Here is a 22,109-nt window from a genome sequence, read left to right as displayed (position 1 = left end):
TACGATAGGGTATTCATCGTACTAAAATAATATATATATATATATATATATATATATATAGAGAGAGAGAGGGGTATAGATGTATATGTTTTTGAGACAGGTATAGATGTATATGTATATCAGTATATATGTATATTTGCGCGGGACTTCATATTTATGATTTATCGGCATGTCTTAATTTCCAGATGCATGTTGCTGAGCAACGATGGGCCCAATAATATTTTTGGGCCAAGGCCCAAACCCGTGATTTTGAAGATCCCATACCGTCATCTTTGTCATATTGTCGGAAAAAAAAACGTGACAAAAACGACGCCGTTGTCGGATGCCATGGAGACGGCGCCGTATTGGCGTAGACGCCAAAGAGATTCGATTCCTCCTTTTCATTTTTTTAACGTAAAACACAAAGATACTGGGAGTTGGGTGGGCCCCAGCGTTAACGCGGTTGCACGTTCTCTCCCAACCCCACCCGCCTTTTCTGTTTTGAGGCCCCCCCCCTCCCCTCCCCTCTCCTCTTTTCTACAACCTGCCTCTCACCTACCTCATCAAATGATACCCATTATACACATACATATACATATACATATACATATACATATACATTATACATACACATATACATACACATATACATATACATATACATATACATTATATATACACATATATATACATATATGAGTTATGACGATTATGTCGGAATAATTTATTCGATCTAGTGTTGCGTTTGGATTGATACCGATTTTCTTGACTTGCTTGGGGTAAGACAAAATTGAAGTGGAGTTGTATTATATCAAATTAGTAGTAGGGGCACACGCAATGCGTGTGTAACGAACAAATATCGTGTTTTTTTTTCTCAAGTGGAAAATGTGGGAAATGAAAAGGTTAAAATGACATAAAAATAACATAGTGGATTTTGAGATAGTCAAAATTGTGGTAGGAATTATGTTAGGAAGAAAGTAGTTGAAAAAGAATGTGGGTGTAAAGGGTATTTTTGGACATTTGAAAAATAAACCAAGACAGGAACAAATATTTTTTATAAGGTGCTCAAACTTAATTAATAGTAAAAGATAATGTGTTTTTCAATATTAATTATGACAATTTTAAATACCTCAAGATGAATGTCGTCTGAAATCTGTAAATTTGATCATTCAAAAGCAACCTAAGGGTATTCAAGTTCAATTATGAGTATTTTTTTAGTGTAAAGTTGATTTAATTACATATAAAAGTTTGAGAATATATTTTTATTTTAGATTTTTTAAGAATAAAAATGATATTTTTTAAACTATCGTGCTTAAAAATTATATTAATTACATAGTATTTTACTTGAAGTTGGTTTTCCATAAATTGTCATCATAATAAAATTTCTTAGGATGCTCATATCTTTTAGACTTTTCACACGAGAGATTGGTGCAATCAACCTTATTTTATATTTCGATTAATTTTACGTCTGTGTTTCATCCAACGTGAACGAATAAAAATGATTGACATAAGTGAGAGATGTATAATCAAAAGCATCAGAATTTAAAATATAAAAAAAAAAAATTGGCGAACTATTTAATATTTGTATGTTGAAATTGCGTAAATTATGGAAAATTATAACGGTCATCTCGTTAAAATAAGTTTTTTCGTAAACCAGATAAGAGACGTTGAGAGATTTATTAACGCATACCCTCATTATTTGCCGCATCAAATGGCGCCAAAAATCGTTTACAACTTATTGTTCATACGAAGATTCGAGATTCAATTACAACAAGTATATGTCACATGCTTAAAACAAAGCTATAAATATCATTCCAAGTTTGCGAGAAAATTATTATTCTCACTTCTATATATCATCTGACACCTAATTTAGAATCTTGTATCCAAATGATATTTTTTTAAAATTTATGTATTAAATAAAATATATTTGTTATGTTTGTTTTATTTATACAGTGGTTTTTAAAAAAGGTTGAAAGTAAAGGAGAGTGCTGGATCAGCAGTTTCTTCAACCAAGAGGGTATCTCCAACGTCTGCTCTCCTTTAAAATATCGCGCATTACGCGTACCTTAGCACAACATCCGCCATTCGGCTAGGCTACGCATCCGCGAGGTTGACTGTCCGCCGACCTCTCGCCGCCGACCCATTTCGATTTCCATCCTTATCCGTTCATTGCATGTGCTGACATTTCAAGAATTTTTCTTCCAAGCTTTTACTCGCGAGAATGGGCGTTGATTACTATAACATCCTGAAAGTTTCGAGGGACGCTGGTGAAGATGACATCAAGAAATCTTACAAGAGATTGGCGATGAAATGGCATCCGGACAAGAATTCGGTGAACACCCAGGAAGCGGAGGCCAAGTTCAAGCAGATATCTGAGGCTTACGATGTGTTGAGTGATCCACAGAAGAGGCAGATCTATGATTTGCACGGGGAGGAGGGGTTGAAATCTGGGTTGTATGCGCCGCCGAAAGATTACGGCGGGGGAGGAGGAGGAAGGGGGTTTATGTTTAATCCGAGGGACGCGGAGGCTATTTTTGAGGAGTTTTTTGGTGGGTTGGATGGTGGGACTGGAAGGAGTGCCGGCGGCGGCGGTGGCGGTGGCGGTGGCGGCAATGCTGGTGGAGGAGGGGGAGGTAGGTTGGTGAAGGCTGAGGCGATGGAGAGCAAGTTGCCGTGTAGTTTGGAGGAGCTGTTCAAGGGCTCGAAGAGGAAGATGCAGATTTCAAGAATTGTTCTTGATGATAATGGGTTGGTACATTTGAGTTTTCTTGCCTTGTTTGGTTAATTTTTCCCTTAATTTCAATGTTGAATTGGCATAAACTGAAATTGATCATAATTGGTTAAATACTTTCCGATCACATATGTTATACTTGCCTTGCAATGGATTGCAAACGATGTTTTTCGATGCTTCGGCTATGATTGCTGAGATGGATTTTTAGTATGACGAGAGGATATGGATTCCATGAAATAAATATGAGCACAATTCAGAGACAAATCTTGTTGTAGTTGCATTCGTAGTTGTATTTGTTTAGGGGTGATGTTGATGTATCATTGCTTAATTATGTCTACTTTGTTGTGGTGCGACAGAAGAGACCTCAAGCCTGCAATTTTATCTAAAATCTTCACTGTATGATTTAGTATTGTACGTTGTAAATAGAGTTAATCATGCATATGTCTAATCATAGTTGTCGGGCTCGATGGTTAGTGAGGCCAAACCGTTGTGAATTGTGATGCGACGTAACATATGGTACAGGACTCTCTCGAGTAACCAAGATGTGAGGTGGATTTAATGTATTTTCTTATCATGGCGCTATGTCCATCAGAAAAATCTCTATCTTCAGTGAAGTTAGTCGTCTTCTATTCTGGTTGGTCAAACGAATGAAACATTTGTACAAGAAAAATTCACCTTAACTTCATGCTTTTAGCAGATTTTGTTTCTTTTTGTTAGTTCTGTAACTTCATTTTCTGTGGTTTTCGCATGAGTACTTGTTAGATACCTCATATTTGAGGTTCAATTTGTGCGGCATGTTTTCGAAAATAATGAGTCTAGGAAAGTACAGTTGCTTGGACATGCAAACAACAAAGCAAGTAACAAAAGGCTGTAATATTTTTGGGGCTATATGCTTGTTATAGGTAAAGTGGAAGCTCTTCTACCTTGTCAAGTTCTTTTAAGGCCTTGATGAAAAGTGATATAATTTAAATAAAATATACAAATGGCTTTCAACAACCCAATAAATGTTAAGATTTGAGTGCTTGATGAGATCAAAATTATCAATGCTCTAGTTTCTCTTCCTGCCATTGAATTCCATTGGTTATTATTAATGTGGAGTCATGATTGCAGAAAGCCTAGCACCATTGAAGAAGTCTTGACCATTCATATTAAACCTGGTTGGAAGAAGGGTACAAAAATCACTTTTCCTGAGAAAGGGAACCACGAACCAGGTCACGCCCCTGGAGACCTCATCTTTGTGATAGACGAAAAGCCGCATCCAATCTTTAAAAGGGATGGCAATGATCTACTCGTCAATAAGAAAATCTCCCTGCTCGATGCTCTTACAGGCAAGACTCTCAACCTAGCAACTTTGGATGGACGAGATTTGGCTGTTCCAGTATCAGATATCATCAAACCAGGCAAAGAGATTGTGATCCAAAATGAAGGAATGCCCATATCAAAAGAACCTGGTAAGAATGGAAATTTAAGGATCAAGTTTGATGTCAAGTTCCCTTCAAGGCTTAGTTCGGACCAGAAATCAGATCTACGGCGGGTGTTAGGCAGGACTGCTGAGTAATGCTGGATTCAGTTCGAAGGTAACTTATCGTCATCTTCCGTCGTCGAAGTCGATCGTCATCTCCCGTCATCGAAGTCGAACTTGGTGTATATACTTCAAACGTTTTCGGGCTAGATTCTTTATTGTTCATAGTAGAAGAATTAGATTGAGTAGTTTTTTTTTTTTTTCTTTTCTTTTCGCTATTTAGAATTGTCTTAACTTGAATTCAGCTGCTAATTCAACTGCATGACAACTTTTTTGTGATTGCTGTGAAAACATGTAAATTCAGCAACTCCTCCTTAATCAAAAGGAGGATTCCGTATGATTACTTTATATGAACTCTACTCGAATACGGGACGACTGCGAAAACACTGTTGTATTCGTGATCCAAGAATTACAAAAGAACCACCATATTGCTTGTGCGAGCAGCAAGCTCTATCATCTTTTTTAGGAGGGATGAAATGGACACGAAAGGAGCGGGTCGATATCACTGAACCAAGCTGGGCAGCTTTTTAAAACCCTGTCAACTTCTTTTACTCTCTTTATGAGTATAAAAGTTGGCATTGGCTCCCACTTTCTTTAAAGAGTATTATTCATTACTAGCTTTTAGCTAAAGAATCATCTAAAATTTTAATCTAAAAGTGCAACTTTTGGTGAGTAACATGTAAATATCCGACCCTACTTGCTTGGTGATGCAGTGGTTTCCTAAAGGGTTAGTAGTTTAGCCCCCAACCCACCCCCAAACCCCTGTTATTTTGAACCTTGAAGGTAAATATGGCATTATTTTTTTGGTCAACCATCTGTTAAAATGCGGGTAAATCAAAATGTGAGACGTGACGCATCATTTCATGACTCCAAAGATCATTCTCATATTGTATGTACTACTTGATGCCTCGAAGTTAAAAGCAAGTCTAAATCTTAGCCATCCAAGTGTGAAGTCCAGTGTTCAAAATAACAACTGAATTGTTTTAAAAGAGACGTTGTGTGTATTAACAAGCATTTATATCTAAAGTGAGTCTTGTAAGCGAATCGATGGGATTCGAAAGGCTTGCCTGAGGGTGAAAATTGCATCATGCATGTGTGTGTTTTTTTTTTGGCGATGGAGTTAATGCTACTGTAAAAATATTACTTTCATTCTAAATCTAATGATCTAAAATTGACTTGGACATGTGAAATCTATAGAAATACAGAGCAAATTATAATTAGACACGTTAATGTAGTATAAAAATACTACCTTCCGTTTGATGTGAAGGATAACACATTGATTAATTAATAATTATTATTTTGTTCAATGTTTGGCTCAAGTTCTTCCAAATATTAATGTCATACACCATTGTTTAATCCAAATATATTGATTTAAAATCTTTATATTATTAATCCATCACCATCCAATCCATTAACCAAACAGTGCCGGTATGTCTCATCAACTTAAGGCATTGTTTGGTAGATGGGAAATAAAGATATATTTATGATACCTATTCATCGCACGTTTAATTTACTGGTTAATTATTTTATTTAATTCCTACCTATAAAAGCTTGATAAATAAGCACTCATCGTCCCACGGATTAAACCAAACGATGCCAAAAAGAAAGATAAATATTTATCCTTCCCATTCATTGTGCCATAACAAAAGTGCCAAGAGTTCTACAAAACCACCACTTCCATACCCGTCCAATCATAAAGAAAATGACCACAGAAGAAAAACTCCCGAAAGGCCAAGAAACCACATCACTAACCCCTTGACATAAAGCTCAAGAAGCTGCTGGAATGTGCCCGGCATGACCTGCAGAAGCATGATTGTAGTTATTGTTTCCCATTCCCCTGCCCCCTCGACCTCTAAAATTGTAGTGGTTCCTCGGGTAATAACCGCCTGGTTGATCATAAAATTGGCCTCGTCCATTCTGATAGTTTACCCTCCCAATGCCTCGCCCCCCACGACCACCATTAGCGTACCCTCTGCGTCCACCACTACCGCCGCTGCCACGACCACCACCTCTATAGTTCCGCTGGTGTGCCCTGTGAGTAGCATGCTGCTGCTCGTTCAGATCCAGATCTCTAGGGTCTTGATCCACTTCGGTTTCTGGTATTGCCACCTCTGTTTGAACCTGAACTTCTGGTGAATTATCTAGCTCTTGTCCTCCCTAAAAGCAAAATATATTCTTGTTAAATTACTGTTATTATTACAACCAAAAAATATTGGGAGAAGAGGATTTTGATTTCCTCCACGTGATTCCAATCTTCTAACAAGAGGAAAACAAACCATCTGATGAAATTCTTCAACTGGTTCAGTTTTATCATTGTAGATTTCCTCGCTGTGGGAATTTGGTGAGTCCTCTTCCTGAAAGACACGAGTGAGGAATATAAAAGGACAACAAATGGAAGGAACAAGTGAACCGATGTCCAAATAATATGGGAAAGAATCATTAAGGTACACATAGAACTAGTATCAGGCAATGCAAATCACTATGACCATTTTGCGTATTTGAACACAGGTTTTAGTAAATTACAATCCTAGTGTATACTATAGGAATACTTCATATGTAAAGCCAATTGCTCAGGAGTAATTTATGTTGAAGATTCTATTGTAAGTCCCCTATAATGTTTTGAAGTCACCGGAGTTTTGTGTAGGTTTGTCCGCATCATCTACTGGAAGACGAGATTAGTTATTTCCACCGGCCTTCACTTTTGATCAATTTAGACTGTATGCACATAATCAACAACTGATTGGAGAGTCTACTGATGCACAAAAAAGACGGTAGAGAAAAAAGGAACTTAAAACTTATACGTGATATCCAGAATGCAGAGAACACTGACAATTATAATGACATCCTAAAAATTTAAGCTTTCAGAAGCAAAGTCAAGAAGTAGAGTAACTAGAGTTGAGGCCTTGAAGGTGTGAAATACAAGAACCAGTATACAAACAGCCAGAGGGATCGATTTCTGTCACAAAGCTACGTGAAGATCATGTATCATGGTTCAAGAAAATGATGTGCCATTAGAAATTGGTAGATCAAATATAACAGAACATCGTTCATAAACACACTTTGCAGAACCCATTAAACCTATGGTTCATCAATCATAATTCATGTAAAATCCAATTAAAAATAAAACTGAAAGTGAAAAGACAGGGAACAAAATGCAACTAAATCTAAATTACCTGTGGCTGATACTCCGATGCTGATCCTTCGGACGTCACACTAACAGGAACCACAGACCCATGAACTGGGACCTGAAAAGACTTGTAATTCTCGGCAGCAGCAGCCACGTCAACAGTAGCCTTGATAGCTGGAGTTGTTGTAAAGTATTCTGAAGCCATAATTTTATCCAGTTTCTCCCTTAATCCAGCGTCTAAAATGATAAAACTGAAGTCAATACTTTTATACTCTAGATGCCATGGCATTTACTATGCTAAAAAAGGTAAGACCTTTAAGGTATCACAAAGTAAGACCTTTTAAATATCACAATCAAACTTACATTAAAAGAGGGGTTGGGACTCGGGTGGGATGTGGGGAAATCTAACTGTGGACATGCTAACTCCAATTTCCTTCTTCATCATAAAAAATCACCATGGAAGACACAAAATGCTACAGAAGTAATCAATCATATGGAAGTAGATCCACGGGAGCATACACACTTAATGCTTATCCAGTTTCAAAATACTGTATCTTCCTAAACCTCACAAAGAAACGAATTCTAGTTTCAAATAGAAATGTTTTTCCCTAAAGAAGAAACCTTCAACCTCAAAAGTTACAGAAAACATCCCTCGAGCATAATGGGAAATAACAAATACAACTTCTCATGTTAGTGCAAATTATTATTAATGAAGAAAATCATGAAGGAGAACCATAAATAAAAGCATCCGGATTTAAACACGCAAGAGTTCTGTTCCTAAATTGTCTTAAGACCAGCCAAATGAGTGACTTTCAGGCATGATAAACATAATTCCTAGGACACATTTGCTTTTATATATAAGAAATGATGTTAACAAATGTAGAATGTACAACTATACTCCTTCTCAATCAAACCAAAGGTATAGAAGAAGGCACCTAGCTTTTTGGGGACTCCAATTAACATTTTCAGGGGCTCAAAAACAAACAATTGCTTATATTTTCCAAAATATTCAAAAATATACTCCGAGGTTGCCCATAGTCATACTACATAAATAACAGAATCATGCATCCACATTCGTTGCAGTACAACCATTAACAGAGACAATTGCATCTCTTCTCTGTGCAGGAAAGACTGTATAATTATTATTCATAAAAAAAAAACGAGTGGGATTCAGACTACTCCAAGCAGCCTGCAAGCCAGAGCTCTTCTACTTTTGAGAAAAATCAAATCCAGTACATATTAACTTCTAAATTCTTAATCACATAAGTATGAAAAGAAAAGGAAAGAAAGCTACATACACGTAAAATGACATGATAGTAAGATATGGAAAGCAGATGGAACAATTATGGTAAAAGAAACTTTGTGCAATATCCATACAAGTGATATCCGCATTGGGATCAATGCGTTGTTCCGAATTTGTAAGCCAGAGCCTAGCATGCTCGACGCATTTCTCCAGTGCGTTCTTGTGCGGCAAATTTGAGTTAAACGGCCGTGAAATCAGCGTACTACCAAGCATCGAAATCAAATCCAAATCCCACTCTTTGAGGGGCGCCCCGGAGGCATCATCATCCGTAACATAATCATACGTCAAGCAGGAGCTCCTCTCATGAGACCTTGTAATCATGTTGTCGTGCGCCCTCATCAGCGTCTGAACATCAAAAACACTCCCAAAATAGAGCAAACTGAGCAGATCCGAAACATCCGAAACACCGCCGTTCCCTTCCTTCACATCGAGCTCCCGAACTTCTTCCTCGCGGCTATCTTCAGCCCCCAGACTTCGCTCCTTCTCCAAGGCGAGCGAAATCTCCTGGCCAACCGCTTCCAATAGAGGTTGACGAAGCTTCTCGAGCTCATCAATCCCCGCCACAACGGAGGGTTTAGACCTCAGGGTCTCGTCCTGCTCCTTGTTTAGGGTTTTCCCCTGAGACACAGATTCCTCCATCTGCGCTATGCGGTTCAACTTCTTACGCAAGGCGCGGAGGCGTTTGTTGACAACGTTAAGAACTGGACCGTCGTTCGTTGATTCGGTCAAGGAAGATGCCGCCGCTGCCGCCATCTCGGGTTGAAATTGAGGGGAAAATAGGAGAGAATCTAGTGTTCCGGCCTCCGGAACGGCTGAATCAGGGGTGGAGCCGGGGGTTTGGGGTCGCAGGAGGCGGCGGCTGGGGGGTTTTAGAGTGACAGAGGGAGTGGGCGGTGTTAGCAGTTACTGAGATTTATCAGTGTGATTATTGATTGTAGGGCGGTGAGGGGTCACTACCTCACTGGTCATATTAGCATCGAACTATTTATTTTTTTTTTAAAAAAAAACATAATAAAATTAATTTTTTGAAAATAAATATTTATTTTACATATTTTTACAAGCAAATAAATAAAAGATAATCAACTTATTTTTAGAGCGTGCGATTTTTTATTTTGATTTTGTACATATATATTTATTAATCTTGTTTCGTGAAAAGTTGAATAGTAATTTAGAAAGCGCACGAGATTTGTACGAAAAGGCACGAAAATCGCACTTGTATTAAAAGCGCACGTGTTTTGTACGAAGAAACAATTTTATTTAATTTAAAATAAAATTAGCTAATGTAACAAATAAAAATGAAATTTATATTTTTTCTAGAATAATTATATTCACCAATTATCATAATATTATTACTCTATAATATGCACCCTTCTATATTCAACCATCAAATTTAAAAGTTAAACATATCATTTTATAGCTAGCTAAAATAATCTTATTCTAATTATAATTAGAGGCCCGAGATTTTTTATTTTGATTTTGTACATAAATATTTATTCTCTCTGTTTGGTTGAAAAATAAAATCAACTCATTTCAAGCATAATAATAATTATTATAAAATAAATATTAAAATCTTCTCACAATCGTAACGTCTCGCGAATATATAATTAATAATTATAACTATCATTAATAATGACTTCACACTCTCATGTTCAAAAATAAAATTTAAACTTGAATATATTTCAAATTAAATAAACATATTATTTTATTGTTATATATTATCAAATTTATGTTTCATGATTTATACAAATAAATAAATAAAATCAACTAATTTTAGTTGTGATAATTAAAGCACGAATTTTTTTTGTACATAAAATAAGATGAATCGTTTTTATCTCCCAATGCGATCCCAAGCTATTTTTATTTATTTAATATTTTGATATTCTAGAACCATTTCTATTGGTTTTATACTGAACTGGGCCGAACTTGGATTGGTTCCGGATTAACAGGGTAACATATTTTCTTGTATTTATTATACATGCCAAATTGTCGATGATACTAATGTAGACTAATTATTTTCTTTATACGTCAAAAAAATAATTATTTTCTTTCATTATGTTTTTATTTCATTATTTATGACACTATATCATTCTTCAATCATATTTTTGCATATTTTTATATGTATTATTTTTTTCAACATACGATGATTTCAAGAGGTGAATATTATTGGGCAGGTTGAATATTGACCAATATATAATTTTTTTCAAAAGAATCTTTAAATAATTATTAACAAATTATATATCCATTGATCCTATAATTCTCATTAAAGAAATTATATTATTTTTGTAATATGGAATTGTTATGTTCACATTTATTTTCTTGATGGGCACTTCTAAATTAACCAATGCTTTAGGAACTAATTGATTTTCCATTTATGTTACATTATTAACATAAAAGATTAAAAGATTACTAATAGAATTTTTATTTTATTTTAGAAATAAATTACTATCGTAAAAGTAAATTATATTTTTGGTCCAACTAAAAGTCAATCTACAATTTTAATCCATTAACAAACAATTTCTTTTAACAATATATTTTTCGGTGTCACGTCAGCACTCTGATGAAAAATGACTAAAATACGAGAAAAAAATGCAAATTAATAGTCTAAAAGCATAAAAATCGATTGTCAACCAAAATAAAATGAAAAACATGTAAGTTACATGATCGTCAATCATCCGAAAAATATATTTTTTAAAATATTTTTAAAAAAAATTTAGTTACATAAAAAAAATTTCACCAGCATAAAAAGAAGTATTCCATCAATAATCTCGAGCACACTCTCACTTTCTTGTCTTTAACCATGAATCATGTTCGTGTTTTTTTCCCCGATGTGTGCATGTTAATTATTATATTTACGTATTGCATTAATATATGGTTTCATTTGAATATCATGTTTATAGTGTATTTCATAAATATGGTGCAGAGACTAATCCGACACATAGTTTGTTCATGACTTTTGCAGCTACACGACTACGTTCTGTGTCAAATTCATGAGAGAAAACACGCTGCTGCGCTGTCCAGATCCAAACATCACACTCCAGAAGACATACAGCTAACAGCATTTTCTTTTGACAATTTTGACTCGAGTACGATGATGCATTGATCGAGTACAATGTGATACGGTAGAGTTCAACTTATCTTACGGTTATTACCTTAACGATAAATCTAATGTCTTATGATTTATCACATCAATAATGTATCATTAATTACGCCTATGTGTAGAGATATTATAAAATAAAAACATTGATGAAAATAAAATACTTGGCATATTTATCATTATTATCATTGACATCGACTAGCGCAAACACAAGAAAGTATGCTTACCATATTAATCCAGAACCAATCCGAGTTTGGTCTGGTCTAATTATCTAAGAAATTAATTATGATAAAATCTTCTTGTTGATCACAAATTGATAATATCAAATCAAATTACAGAATTCCAATATTTTATTGCTAACATATCGATATAACTGAAAATGTTGGATAAATACCATGGTGCATATATCCTCTTCAGTGTTCACCACATGAAGAGACAAAACTAGGCCGAAAATGAACAACTTCTTCAGAATTCGAGCATCAAATGATCTGATATATGGTTGAGCAACAAACACGATGATAGAGCATTCAGTTTTTCAAGAGAATGCTCCATTAGGCACGTAAATGCTAAAAAAAATCGAACCGGTGTGATGAATTCAATGGTTTGGCTATTTTTTTTTTTTAAAAAAAAAAGTGTTGAACCCGAAGGGGACCCATTTCACATGAGTCAGAGACCCATTGGCTCATGTGGAGGGTAATGGTTTGGCTATTTTGGAACCGTGAATGGTGGTTCAAATTGTAACTTGTGTTATAGAAAGGCTATTGAATTCTGTTACCATGAAAATTTCCCTTAGTGCTCAACTTCCAAAGGGAGCCTGGCTTTTCCTCTATAAACATACTGCATCTCCGCTACCCATGTCTGCAAAAATGCCCCATTAGAGAAGGTAGAAATTGAAAGTAACTAGCATGTTACAATGAACACCAAGTAGCGATTTTTTCAACTAAATCAGTTCAAGAACCCTTGATCTTTCAGAAAATTAAGTATATTTACCACAACTGATGATACAAGGAAGAAACACGAATGAAAGCTAACCTCGTGTCTGAAGGAAATGCGTATGTTGGGTACATTAGTCTTGTGTATTTCATTTCCTAAAGGGCCCCTTTTGAAATATTCATCTCCAAGCCAGTGTAACTAGAAGCACAATAAAGGTCATACCTATTAACAATCAACACGTTGAAGAATGTCCAAACTGACTGTTTCTTTGATATACTTGAAGAAATGGCCACGAAAAATTTGATAAGCCGAGGCGATATCAGTTATTGCCACAAGTAACTAAAATATATCAATGTAGAGACTTTCAGGATACATTTATTTTATCTAATCTAAAGTTAAATAAAAATCATTAAACCTTCTTTGAATTCCACATTCGTATATATATTCAAACAAAATTCAAAAGTCGTGTGAACAGTCAATTTATAATACTAATAAAGCATCTTATCTTAAAAATTCTAACCTTGGCTGCATGACTAAAACCAGACTGGTAGACAGAATTCCGAGCTATTTCACAGAGATCGCATGAACTAAGCTTCCACACCTGATAATCATTTTTAAGATATATGCATGTGTTGGAAATAAAAAAATGGGAGAGATGGAAGGAAAGAAACCTTAGCGGCTACACTATATTCTTCCACAAGAGGCTCTTTTGTCAAGTGAATTTGTAGAGGATCATCAGTGGAGAGGGAGACATTTAAGCCACGTTGGAAAAATATGGGAAATGGATTCCGATGGTAATCCAAGAAAAGTGAATTGTTGCTTAGCGGAGACATGGCTAAACCAATCTGGAAACGCAAATCAGCTTAGTGAGACTGGTTATATCTCAAATGCAAAAAATATAGGAAGAAAGAAATCAAAACAGGAGTAATTAGAGGACGAACTCGAACACAGATGTTTTACAACAAATTAGCAGCCACCATGAAATGCTCAATCTAAACAGTTGATTTTGCATTCGTTTTTATTTCCAGAAAAGCTTGCGCTGAGATGTTACAAAAGATGTGGCATCTAGATTGAAGAGTTTTTATTGTTATTTAACTTGCTTTTGCGACTTCAAGTGATATAGCATTTTTCAGAATTCAAAATTCTAAACTGTGCACAAGAGTTCCATTTCATATTTTGTGTGAATTTATTAAAAAAAAGTTACGCTCGATCTCAGCTAAATAACGAGGCAACGGTTAAGTAACAAACCTGAGCAAGATAGTAAAGATATTGCAAGACCGGGGACTTCCGCAAATTAATACCATGTGATATATTATGGGAGAGAAGAAACCCAGCGGCTAAATGATCAGTATCACCAGCCTGCTTGACGATAAACAAATTTTAGGATAAAAACTATAAGACATTGTCTTGTTAGAAAAAGGTACGTCAGAATACAACCTCCCCACAGTGAGGCCTAAATCTTATTGTTGGCAATCCTTTTACTTCGCGTAGCTGAAGGAAATTTATCAAAAATGAATTAACATGTGTGTGAGAAATTGAAATTAAAAGTCAACAAGCAAAACTTCTAGCAAAGATTTAGATGTTTATCAAAGCGAACACTGCTGCAGTTCACGTAATTCAAACAAAACTGACCTTATTAAGCATATACAAGTTTGCATAGCAGTAATAAGCATAATAAGAAAAGGCAGGATTGAATCCATTTGTCCACTCTGAAGGATGTGGCATGTGTTTTGTAGGGCGTCTCTCTGGTTTACTTTCATCATCTACAATGTCGAATCCTACAACCTTCATTGAGAAGCATAAGGCACAAAGTTAGCCATCTCATAAGAGGAAAAAAAAAGTCACTGTGCACAAAGAAAATGAGGAGAAAATCATGCAGTGTTGTGTTAAACAACTGTAAATTGATTGTTTGGATATGGGGAAAGCAACTTTGACAGCATGTTGGCAAATTAAATTAGAAGAAACTGACATATTTTTTTCAAGCTTATTTCATGCTAGTTGATAAGTGTCTGTAATTCCTCTAGCAAAACAAGTGAGGAAGAGCCTGCATACAACTGATATCACCCTGTTGATTTTAAACTTGGTATACCAAACAAGACTTGTGCCAAGTAAATTACTGACGTAAGATGAGAAACCATCAAAAAATACCAGCCATCCAGGCTAAAACATAAAGAAATTTATCAAACTACCATGCAAATAGCAAGCATTAGATGGAAAAAAAAAATTCAGTCGAATTAATATCCTCACCTGTGGTGAGTCATGGTCATAAAGAGGAAACTAAAACAAAAACACTTAATGCTCAACAATAAAATCATAAATCACTCGAATAATTGTAACTGTAACGGGCCGCCAATTCTGTGCTTAATCAAATATATCCCTTGGGGGAGAGGAATGTTTGTATAATGAAAATACGTTTTTTTATAGGATACCGATACTCTCAGATTTAATGCACCAAAGAGAATCGAAAAAGTCATAACATTGAACGTTGAATGATCCTCGACTAAAAGTGAATGATACAAAGAGTCTGGATCTGGACTGTGGTTGATAAAGCATAAAACTTGCACAAGAAGATTTTAATGATTAATCAAATCAAAAAGGGCAAATGGCAAGATTTAAAGAGAGAATTCTAATGCAAACCTGCAATAAGAAAAGATGCAGGTGAGGGTGTGAATTTGGATCCACTGTGACCTCAAAAAGAGGAATAAAGATATTGTCTAATATATTCTGAAAGGATGTGACCGTTCCCATACTCCTATAGACATTGTATAACCTTGGTAGCTGCAAAATTGAACCAATAAAACAAATACATGTCAAACAAAGATAACTCCAAAAAATCCGTGAGATATAAACTTGTAGAAACATCGCGATGTGAGGCGCAACCCACAAGCAATGAAAGGGGGCTAACCGCTAAAAAAGGCCATCGACTACATAAGGGAGTAGGGACAGGGGGGAGCAAATAACTGAATAGCTCAAAAGTTGCTAAAGAGATGGGATAAAATAATGTACAGGACAGGATCAAGCAACCAAACCAGCCAACATTTTGCATTGTTAGTCCACTTGTCTACTTTTACCATAATGGTGAGCCTTTAAAGGTCAATTCAAATGCTCACCGTACAGGAATTAAGCAACCAGAGTATAGGTACTCCTCCGAAAGGCATGATCCTAAATTTCAAGTAACTAAAAATTCAAAACCAACTAGCATAAAATGGTAAGTATGGATGCGCTTGTCAATAACTCCTCCTCGGTCCAAAGGTTAGTAAACCAGAATCACAGTCATGTAAAGGTTAAATGTGACGCTGTTAAAAAGAAAAGGCAAAAGTTAAGTATTCCAATATATAGACAACCATTTACGGTTGCATTTGGATTGGAGAGAATATTTGGAGGAAGTATTTGAAATTATTCCATATTCAAAAGGATTAAATCCACAACAATTATTCAAAAATAAACTAGTTAAGGATTAAAAATCCGTTATAAAATGAATTTATCAAAACAAACCAATAAATTTATTATCATGGATTTGAAATCTTTCGTTTCAAATACATCAAGCCAAATACACCCTTAGTTTATACATTCAGGCATTATAACAAATGTAACCAAAACATTATTTCAAGTTACCTGAATCAACCAAACTGCATTATCGCTATAAATGCAATTGTTCACGAACCAACTTGCCAGCTGATCCCATTCACTCTGCTTCCTCCCATAGACTGATATCCGATACTCAGCCAACTACAAGGAATATGATGAAATTGGAACTCATGGAAACTAAGTAAAGTTGGTGAAATTCACAATTTAATTTCATCGATTACCACTTAAATAATTGACCTTGTCAAACTCTCTGTTGCAAAAGTGTAAGTTGGTTCTTTTACAAGAATGGACAATATAATATATAAATCATTCTCTGGTACCTCCTTTATGGACCTCAAAAAAAAATTAGCATTTACTTAGCTGAGAGTGATAATGGCCTCATTTGGCATGCATATATTTGATTGATGTCAAAAATATAAATTAATGACTAATGAGCATTTCAAACGCATGGCAAGAAGCACCCAGCTCTAAAGGATGATAATATAGTATAGAGATACCGTGCCTATCTCATCTGGACAAAAGACTTTATTTGTCATTAACCAAGAGACTATAAGTAAAGACAAACACCAAGTCATGTCACATTAGACCCCAGAAATGCAGCATTGTCTCACAAACTCAACAGAATGAAAAGCTTCAAAATCGTCAATGTCCAGATTTCAGTCACACCACATATCTATACGATATAGTTTATATTATTAAATTTGAGATCTTATACTAACAAACTTTGGTGTCATGGTCCGTCTTCTATTCAACACCAAATTTACCAACACTAACAAACTTTGGTGTAGTCCGTCTTCTATTCAACATCAAATTTACCCTTATTTTATTTAACATTCGTTATTCAAGAAAAAATCTATTCAGCATACAAATATGTTCGAATTTTATCTATATCTAATCCAAATTCAAATTATCATATCATCTCTCATTTAAAAGGTATTATAAAAAACAAAAATCATATAAAATAATCTATATATTTATTATTTTAAATTACTACTTACATATTTTACACAAGAATTTTTTTTTGTATTAGTCTCAAGTAAACGTGAGTGATGATATTGGTCACCAGAGTAACATTTTAGTTCGCCTATGCGTTGACCTTTCAGGATGAAAATGAACAAGAAATCAATCATCTTATCCATAATGATGGGAGGTAACCTGTGGGCGGACAAATGGAGAAAATAAGAATCCTCCTTTGACACAGACGTAGGATGTGCATCGAGTGATTTAAATAGAGTTATGTTCCAAATGCAATAAATAGTAATATGATGGTGAAGCTTTATGGATTGAATAAATGTCTTGATTGGTTTGGTCTGTTCAATTCTTCAACATTCAGAATATTGTAAATGCATATGATTCCATCAGTAGACGGCATTATTATATTTAAAATGTAGGATATTGGAAGTGCGCACTAGTTACTGGGGTATCATCCAAAAGCAGGAAAAAGAAAAGAAAAAACAACCGCAAATGTAGCCTTACCTGGTACTTGCTCACTTCCAGATCTGACAGAACCTGCTTTGTCACTTCAGCCAGGAAGCGCCCTGGAAAGAGAAGACAATTTGAAGTCATTTTGTCCTCACGTTTTACACATTCCTGATCAAGTTTCTCAAAAGGAAAAGCTTTGAAGATTATTCTAGCTATCCCACCGCTGATTAGCCTGGAAATTTCACCTCATCTTAAAGCAGTGAAATATTAATGATCTAGCATCAAGTTAACAGATTTCACAGTGCCATTTCATTGTCATTAAAATGATATCTAAGTTTAACAGGTGCCAAGTTTTAAGAGATTTTGGATAGAAAGAGAGTAAATTTTCGCCCACATAATATCAACAGTTGCTACAGAAATGTAATGCATCGAGACTAGCTTTTCCGCACATATTAATATCTCCCGCAAATTAGTCACATTAGATATCATCAAGCATCGCTTTAAAAGGCATGCATATACTACTTTGCATACGGAATAGACCTTGGATGAGGTTGTCCTGCTTCAGAAAGATCTCCCTAAGTCGACTCTGTCCACAAGGGTTGTACTTGAGATTGAATTTGTCAAATCGGTGAAAGGTACTCTTATCAGCATGCACATCTAACAAATCGACATTAAGATCATACCTGAAACAGAGCCAATCATTGTATCAATAAATAAAACGATAAAAAGCTACACAGTGAAAAAAAAATATGTAGATGACTCAGTAATTCAAACCCAGTCAAGTCCAAACTGTCAAAGACTTCCTTCAGCGTAAGATACTGTCCATCGCGATAGATAACCACCTGCCTCACGATAAAGTTACCATTCAGTGAAGCATCAAAGGGAGGAAACTTAATGCTGAAATGTACAAAGCAACCTAAAATATAAAGCATAATGTGAGCAATAATATCACAATTTGTATACCTCATCAGGTTCTTTTCTTAACTTTGATTTGATAAACCGGAGAAGATGCTTCTGGTTCATGCAAGCAGAGTGATGCACGTGAGTATCTACTTTCCTAATATTGTAGAAATCGCGATGAGGTGCGCTCTTCTGAGCTACAAACTCCCTATCCGCAGTAACCAGCAAGTGGAGGCGGAATTTCTGTAAATAGATACAATTCATAATTGGCCAAATTGACACGAAAACTAAACATTCCTATCACAAGAATTGCAGACGACCATCAGATGATCAAAAAAGGGTGGAATTCAGAAATATTACTTCTTCCAGAAATCGTAAGCGATGGTGGCATGCAGAACGAACATTTCCAATGGACATTACTTTTAGGAGATAATGCATATCCGTGAAGAAAGTTGTTGAACTGGGGACGGGAAAAAGCTCTTCAGTATCTGAAATGTTTTCAAGGTATAGTTAGTGAATTATTATAACAAATAATAATGGAGTCATGTACAAATCTATTCAATCTATGTTAGTAGCCTCCTGAAAGTTTACCCATCTTGGTTGCATAAACACGGGCTACTCCATCTTCCATTTTGAAGTGATGCTGTAAGCAAGTAACAGAGCAAAGTCACGTAAATAAGCACTACACAACCCAAGTGATATATTTTACAGTTAATTACAGCAGCGGAGAGAGCTAGGACAACTCACAGAAGTTGCTTCAACAGGGGTGAAGTGAAAAGATTTCTCTTTGACTTTGGATGAAACATATTTCTCTACATTTTTTGACCAAGGAGCATGTGTCTCTCTAAATACATACTTCTCCCGTAATTCTAAGCAGTCACAAATCAGTTTCAGTACTTCAAGTTCTTCAACGCTCACTGAGTCTGATTTTGAACATTTTAAAGAGCATTAGAAATGAAACCTAGTGTTGACAAAAAGTCTTAAAAAAAATAAAAATTCTCTGACAAATTCTTGAATAACAGGAAGGTGAAATACCGTGCAAAGGAAGAATGTTGTTGCTTGAAATAGTATCATTCCCCAAAATATTTGCTGGAGCTGTATCAACCTTTATGGCACCATGATCCATATCAGCCATTGTTTCAGCCACTAATAAATCAGTTTCTAGAACATGAATGTGACTCCCGTTTTCTGCTTGTGCAGGAACAACAGATGGATCTTGAGCAACTGCATCAACATCCTGAAAATCACAGAGAATTTTCATAAGCATCGTGATAACTGATACCTAATAAACATTTTAGTGCCAAAGAAGGGAAACATAGAAATGAGTACTCAGTTCTTCATCCAAAAATTTGAACTTTTTTTTTGTTCCATTACTCCATCTAGGTAGTAGAATGCCACCTAAGTTTCACTAAGTAAGAAATAAACACCAGGTTTAACACCACTATCACACAACAATTTCATTATGTACTGTGTTATCTTGTAATACTTCTTAAAGTCCATAGAAAAGTAATAGGAAAAAAAAATCAAACACGTTGAATTAGTTGTCAAAACTATACATAACCTGGGACCAATTTTACATTTTCATAAGACAGATCAGGATCCTCTCTTTCTGAAAGCTCGGTTCTTTCATCGTCAGAATCTCCAGTACTTTCAAATGCATAACCACCGGTTGATCTTGGGGTCACCAGCCTACCAACCGATCCAACCCGCAAAATTGGACCACAATGACTGACATATAGCTCCTCTCCTGGACAGAGGAAGATCAATTAAAACACAAAATGCGTCCTACGATGCATAAAAACCCATCAAAACTACATTGAGCATAAATTTTGAGCAATGTCAGTAAGTAACCCAAAAATCAAAACTACTCGACTATAATGAAATACACCAAATGAATTAATCTGGAAACCAATAGCATTTCCGTAAATTGAGACTTGACTAACACATTTTTAAAGGACAAACCAGCAATTTTCAGTATTTACTTCATTGTGAAACAGAATATCCAGAATGGTGGCAAAATGGTGTTGAAAGTTGAGTATGAAAGAAAAAAGTAACATACTATCTCTTAGCTCTGTCCGTGGTGGCGGGAAATCGGAAAGAATCGAACCAATCTTGTCCAGTGATTTTGAAACCGCCGATTGCGTACACGCACCAGATACCTCATTAATCCACTCGTCCTTGGAAACACTCACATTTGGCGCCGAAGATGAAACTTTACACTCTCGACTATGATTATCCTCTTCCTCATTAAATGAACTCAACCCGTTCTTATCGTGTTGGAAAATATTTAAGCTGTTACCACTGTCATTGAAATCGGGAGATTCGAATTCTTCTTCATCGGAGAGGGGTTGGGAGCTGGGGTGGCAGCGGCGGAGGTTGATGAGGCGATCGAGGACTTGATCAACGCTGCGCTTGTGGATGTAGAACGCAGAGATCGCCATAACGGAGGCGCCGAATAAGGCCGCCACCGCCAGCTGAAGCGGCGATGCCGGCGGCGACGAGGAGGATAGCGGAGGTGCTTGTGAGTACATATTTTTTATTGGAAGTGTGGCGGGTATGGGTTTAGCTTGGGGTTAATGCAGGCATCTCAGGGATAGTTTGGTAATTTCGGTTTAAAAAATATTTCAAAATATAGAATATAATTTATATAATTTTTTTTTATAAATATGATTGAGTTTAAATGCCTTTTTAAAATCAGATATTATGCACAAATATTTACCTTTAAATAGTTTGTATTAAAGGACCCGATAAATTCTACTTTTGGGATCTCATATTTTATATGAGATTTTAATTATATGAATAAATTTACAACATATATTCAAGTGATTGTAATTATATGAATGGTTGAAATAATTACGTGATTTTTAATTTTCTCATTCATAATGCTGTCTTTAACTTGTTTATTAGATTTGCTTATGAAGAGATATTAAAGTTTAAAGCATGTTAGTGAGAGAGTTAGTACTGACATTAATTACGTTTCGAGATGTTGAAATTATTGTAGAATATGATTGGCCGCATGAACTATAAAATAAGATTTTCGGATACACTAAGGGTTCGTTTAAAGTGAGAAATAAGATAAATAATATAGAGATAAATAATATATTGTAATAAAAAAATAAATAAAAAATATAGTTAATATAAGATTTGATTTAATTGATGGATTATGATTTGTTTGATTTGATTGATTATATTTTATATAAAAATAGTAAATTACCATTTTATCATTTTAATAATTAATAAAATATAAATAATATTATTTATAAATGTTAATATAGTAATTTAAATTTAATAATTTGATTGATGTAATATAAATAATTAATGATTTGATTGATGTAATATAAATAATTGAAAAATGGGTAAATAATATAGCAAAAAAACGTGAGATTAGATAAGATTATTAATACATAAATTAATAATAATTCATAACTTCAAACGGACCCTACATTTTTTAGTGACCAAGACTAATCTATATTGTGGAGACGTACAAAGCGGAATGAGAAGCTTGGTCTC

General features: G+C 35.2%; 3 protein-coding genes across 5 annotated transcripts; 1 reads left to right on the top strand and 2 right to left on the bottom strand.

Moving 5' to 3' along the window:
* The first annotated feature begins 1,965 nt into the window (after positions 1 to 1,965).
* On the top strand, positions 1,966 to 4,569 carry LOC140879396 (uncharacterized). The gene is made up of 2 exons (XM_073283090.1): positions 1,966 to 2,727; positions 3,821 to 4,569. Exons 1-2 carry the CDS (start codon positions 2,201 to 2,203, stop codon positions 4,266 to 4,268), a joined length of 975 nt encoding a protein of 324 aa, XP_073139191.1. The 5' UTR covers positions 1,966 to 2,200; the 3' UTR covers positions 4,269 to 4,569.
* Positions 4,570 to 5,826: 1,257 nt separating this feature from the next.
* Positions 5,827 to 9,606, bottom strand: LOC140879395 (uncharacterized). Of its 2 annotated transcripts, none has more exons than XM_073283087.1 (4): positions 8,737 to 9,606; positions 7,406 to 7,596; positions 6,509 to 6,586; positions 5,827 to 6,389 (listed from the first exon to the last, which is right to left on the bottom strand). In XM_073283087.1, exons 1-4 carry the CDS (start codon positions 9,413 to 9,415, stop codon positions 6,000 to 6,002), a joined length of 1,338 nt encoding a protein of 445 aa, XP_073139188.1. In that variant the 5' UTR covers positions 9,416 to 9,606; the 3' UTR covers positions 5,827 to 5,999. The 2 variants fall into 2 exon arrangements, with proteins under 2 accessions (XP_073139188.1, XP_073139189.1); XM_073283088.1 differs by having other exon boundaries at positions 5,827 to 6,391; positions 6,514 to 6,586.
* Positions 9,607 to 11,964: 2,358 nt separating this feature from the next.
* LOC140880928 (AMP deaminase-like) lies at positions 11,965 to 21,164 on the bottom strand. 2 transcript variants are annotated; one of them, XM_073285814.1, is made up of 20 exons: positions 20,659 to 21,164; positions 20,177 to 20,346; positions 19,635 to 19,836; positions 19,347 to 19,522; positions 19,191 to 19,242; positions 18,960 to 19,087; positions 18,663 to 18,842; positions 18,474 to 18,541; positions 18,240 to 18,382; positions 17,754 to 17,815; positions 16,305 to 16,418; positions 15,327 to 15,467; positions 14,322 to 14,474; positions 14,127 to 14,180; positions 13,938 to 14,048; positions 13,361 to 13,534; positions 13,210 to 13,290; positions 12,789 to 12,887; positions 12,532 to 12,614; positions 11,965 to 12,244 (listed from the first exon to the last, which is right to left on the bottom strand). In XM_073285814.1, exons 1-19 carry the CDS (start codon positions 21,128 to 21,130, stop codon positions 12,546 to 12,548), a joined length of 2,649 nt encoding a protein of 882 aa, XP_073141915.1. In that variant the 5' UTR covers positions 21,131 to 21,164; the 3' UTR covers positions 11,965 to 12,244; positions 12,532 to 12,545. The 2 variants fall into 2 exon arrangements, with proteins under 2 accessions (XP_073141915.1, XP_073141914.1); XM_073285813.1 differs by lacking the exon at positions 11,965 to 12,244 and having other exon boundaries at positions 12,350 to 12,614.
* Positions 21,165 to 22,109: the final 945 nt, after the last annotated feature.

This window comes from Henckelia pumila, chromosome 2, assembly GCF_033568475.1.
Source record: "Henckelia pumila isolate YLH828 chromosome 2, ASM3356847v2, whole genome shotgun sequence".
In the NCBI taxonomy this organism is placed as follows: Eukaryota; Viridiplantae; Streptophyta; class Magnoliopsida; order Lamiales; family Gesneriaceae; genus Henckelia; species Henckelia pumila.
This window is presented reverse-complemented; position numbering and strand designations above follow the sequence as displayed.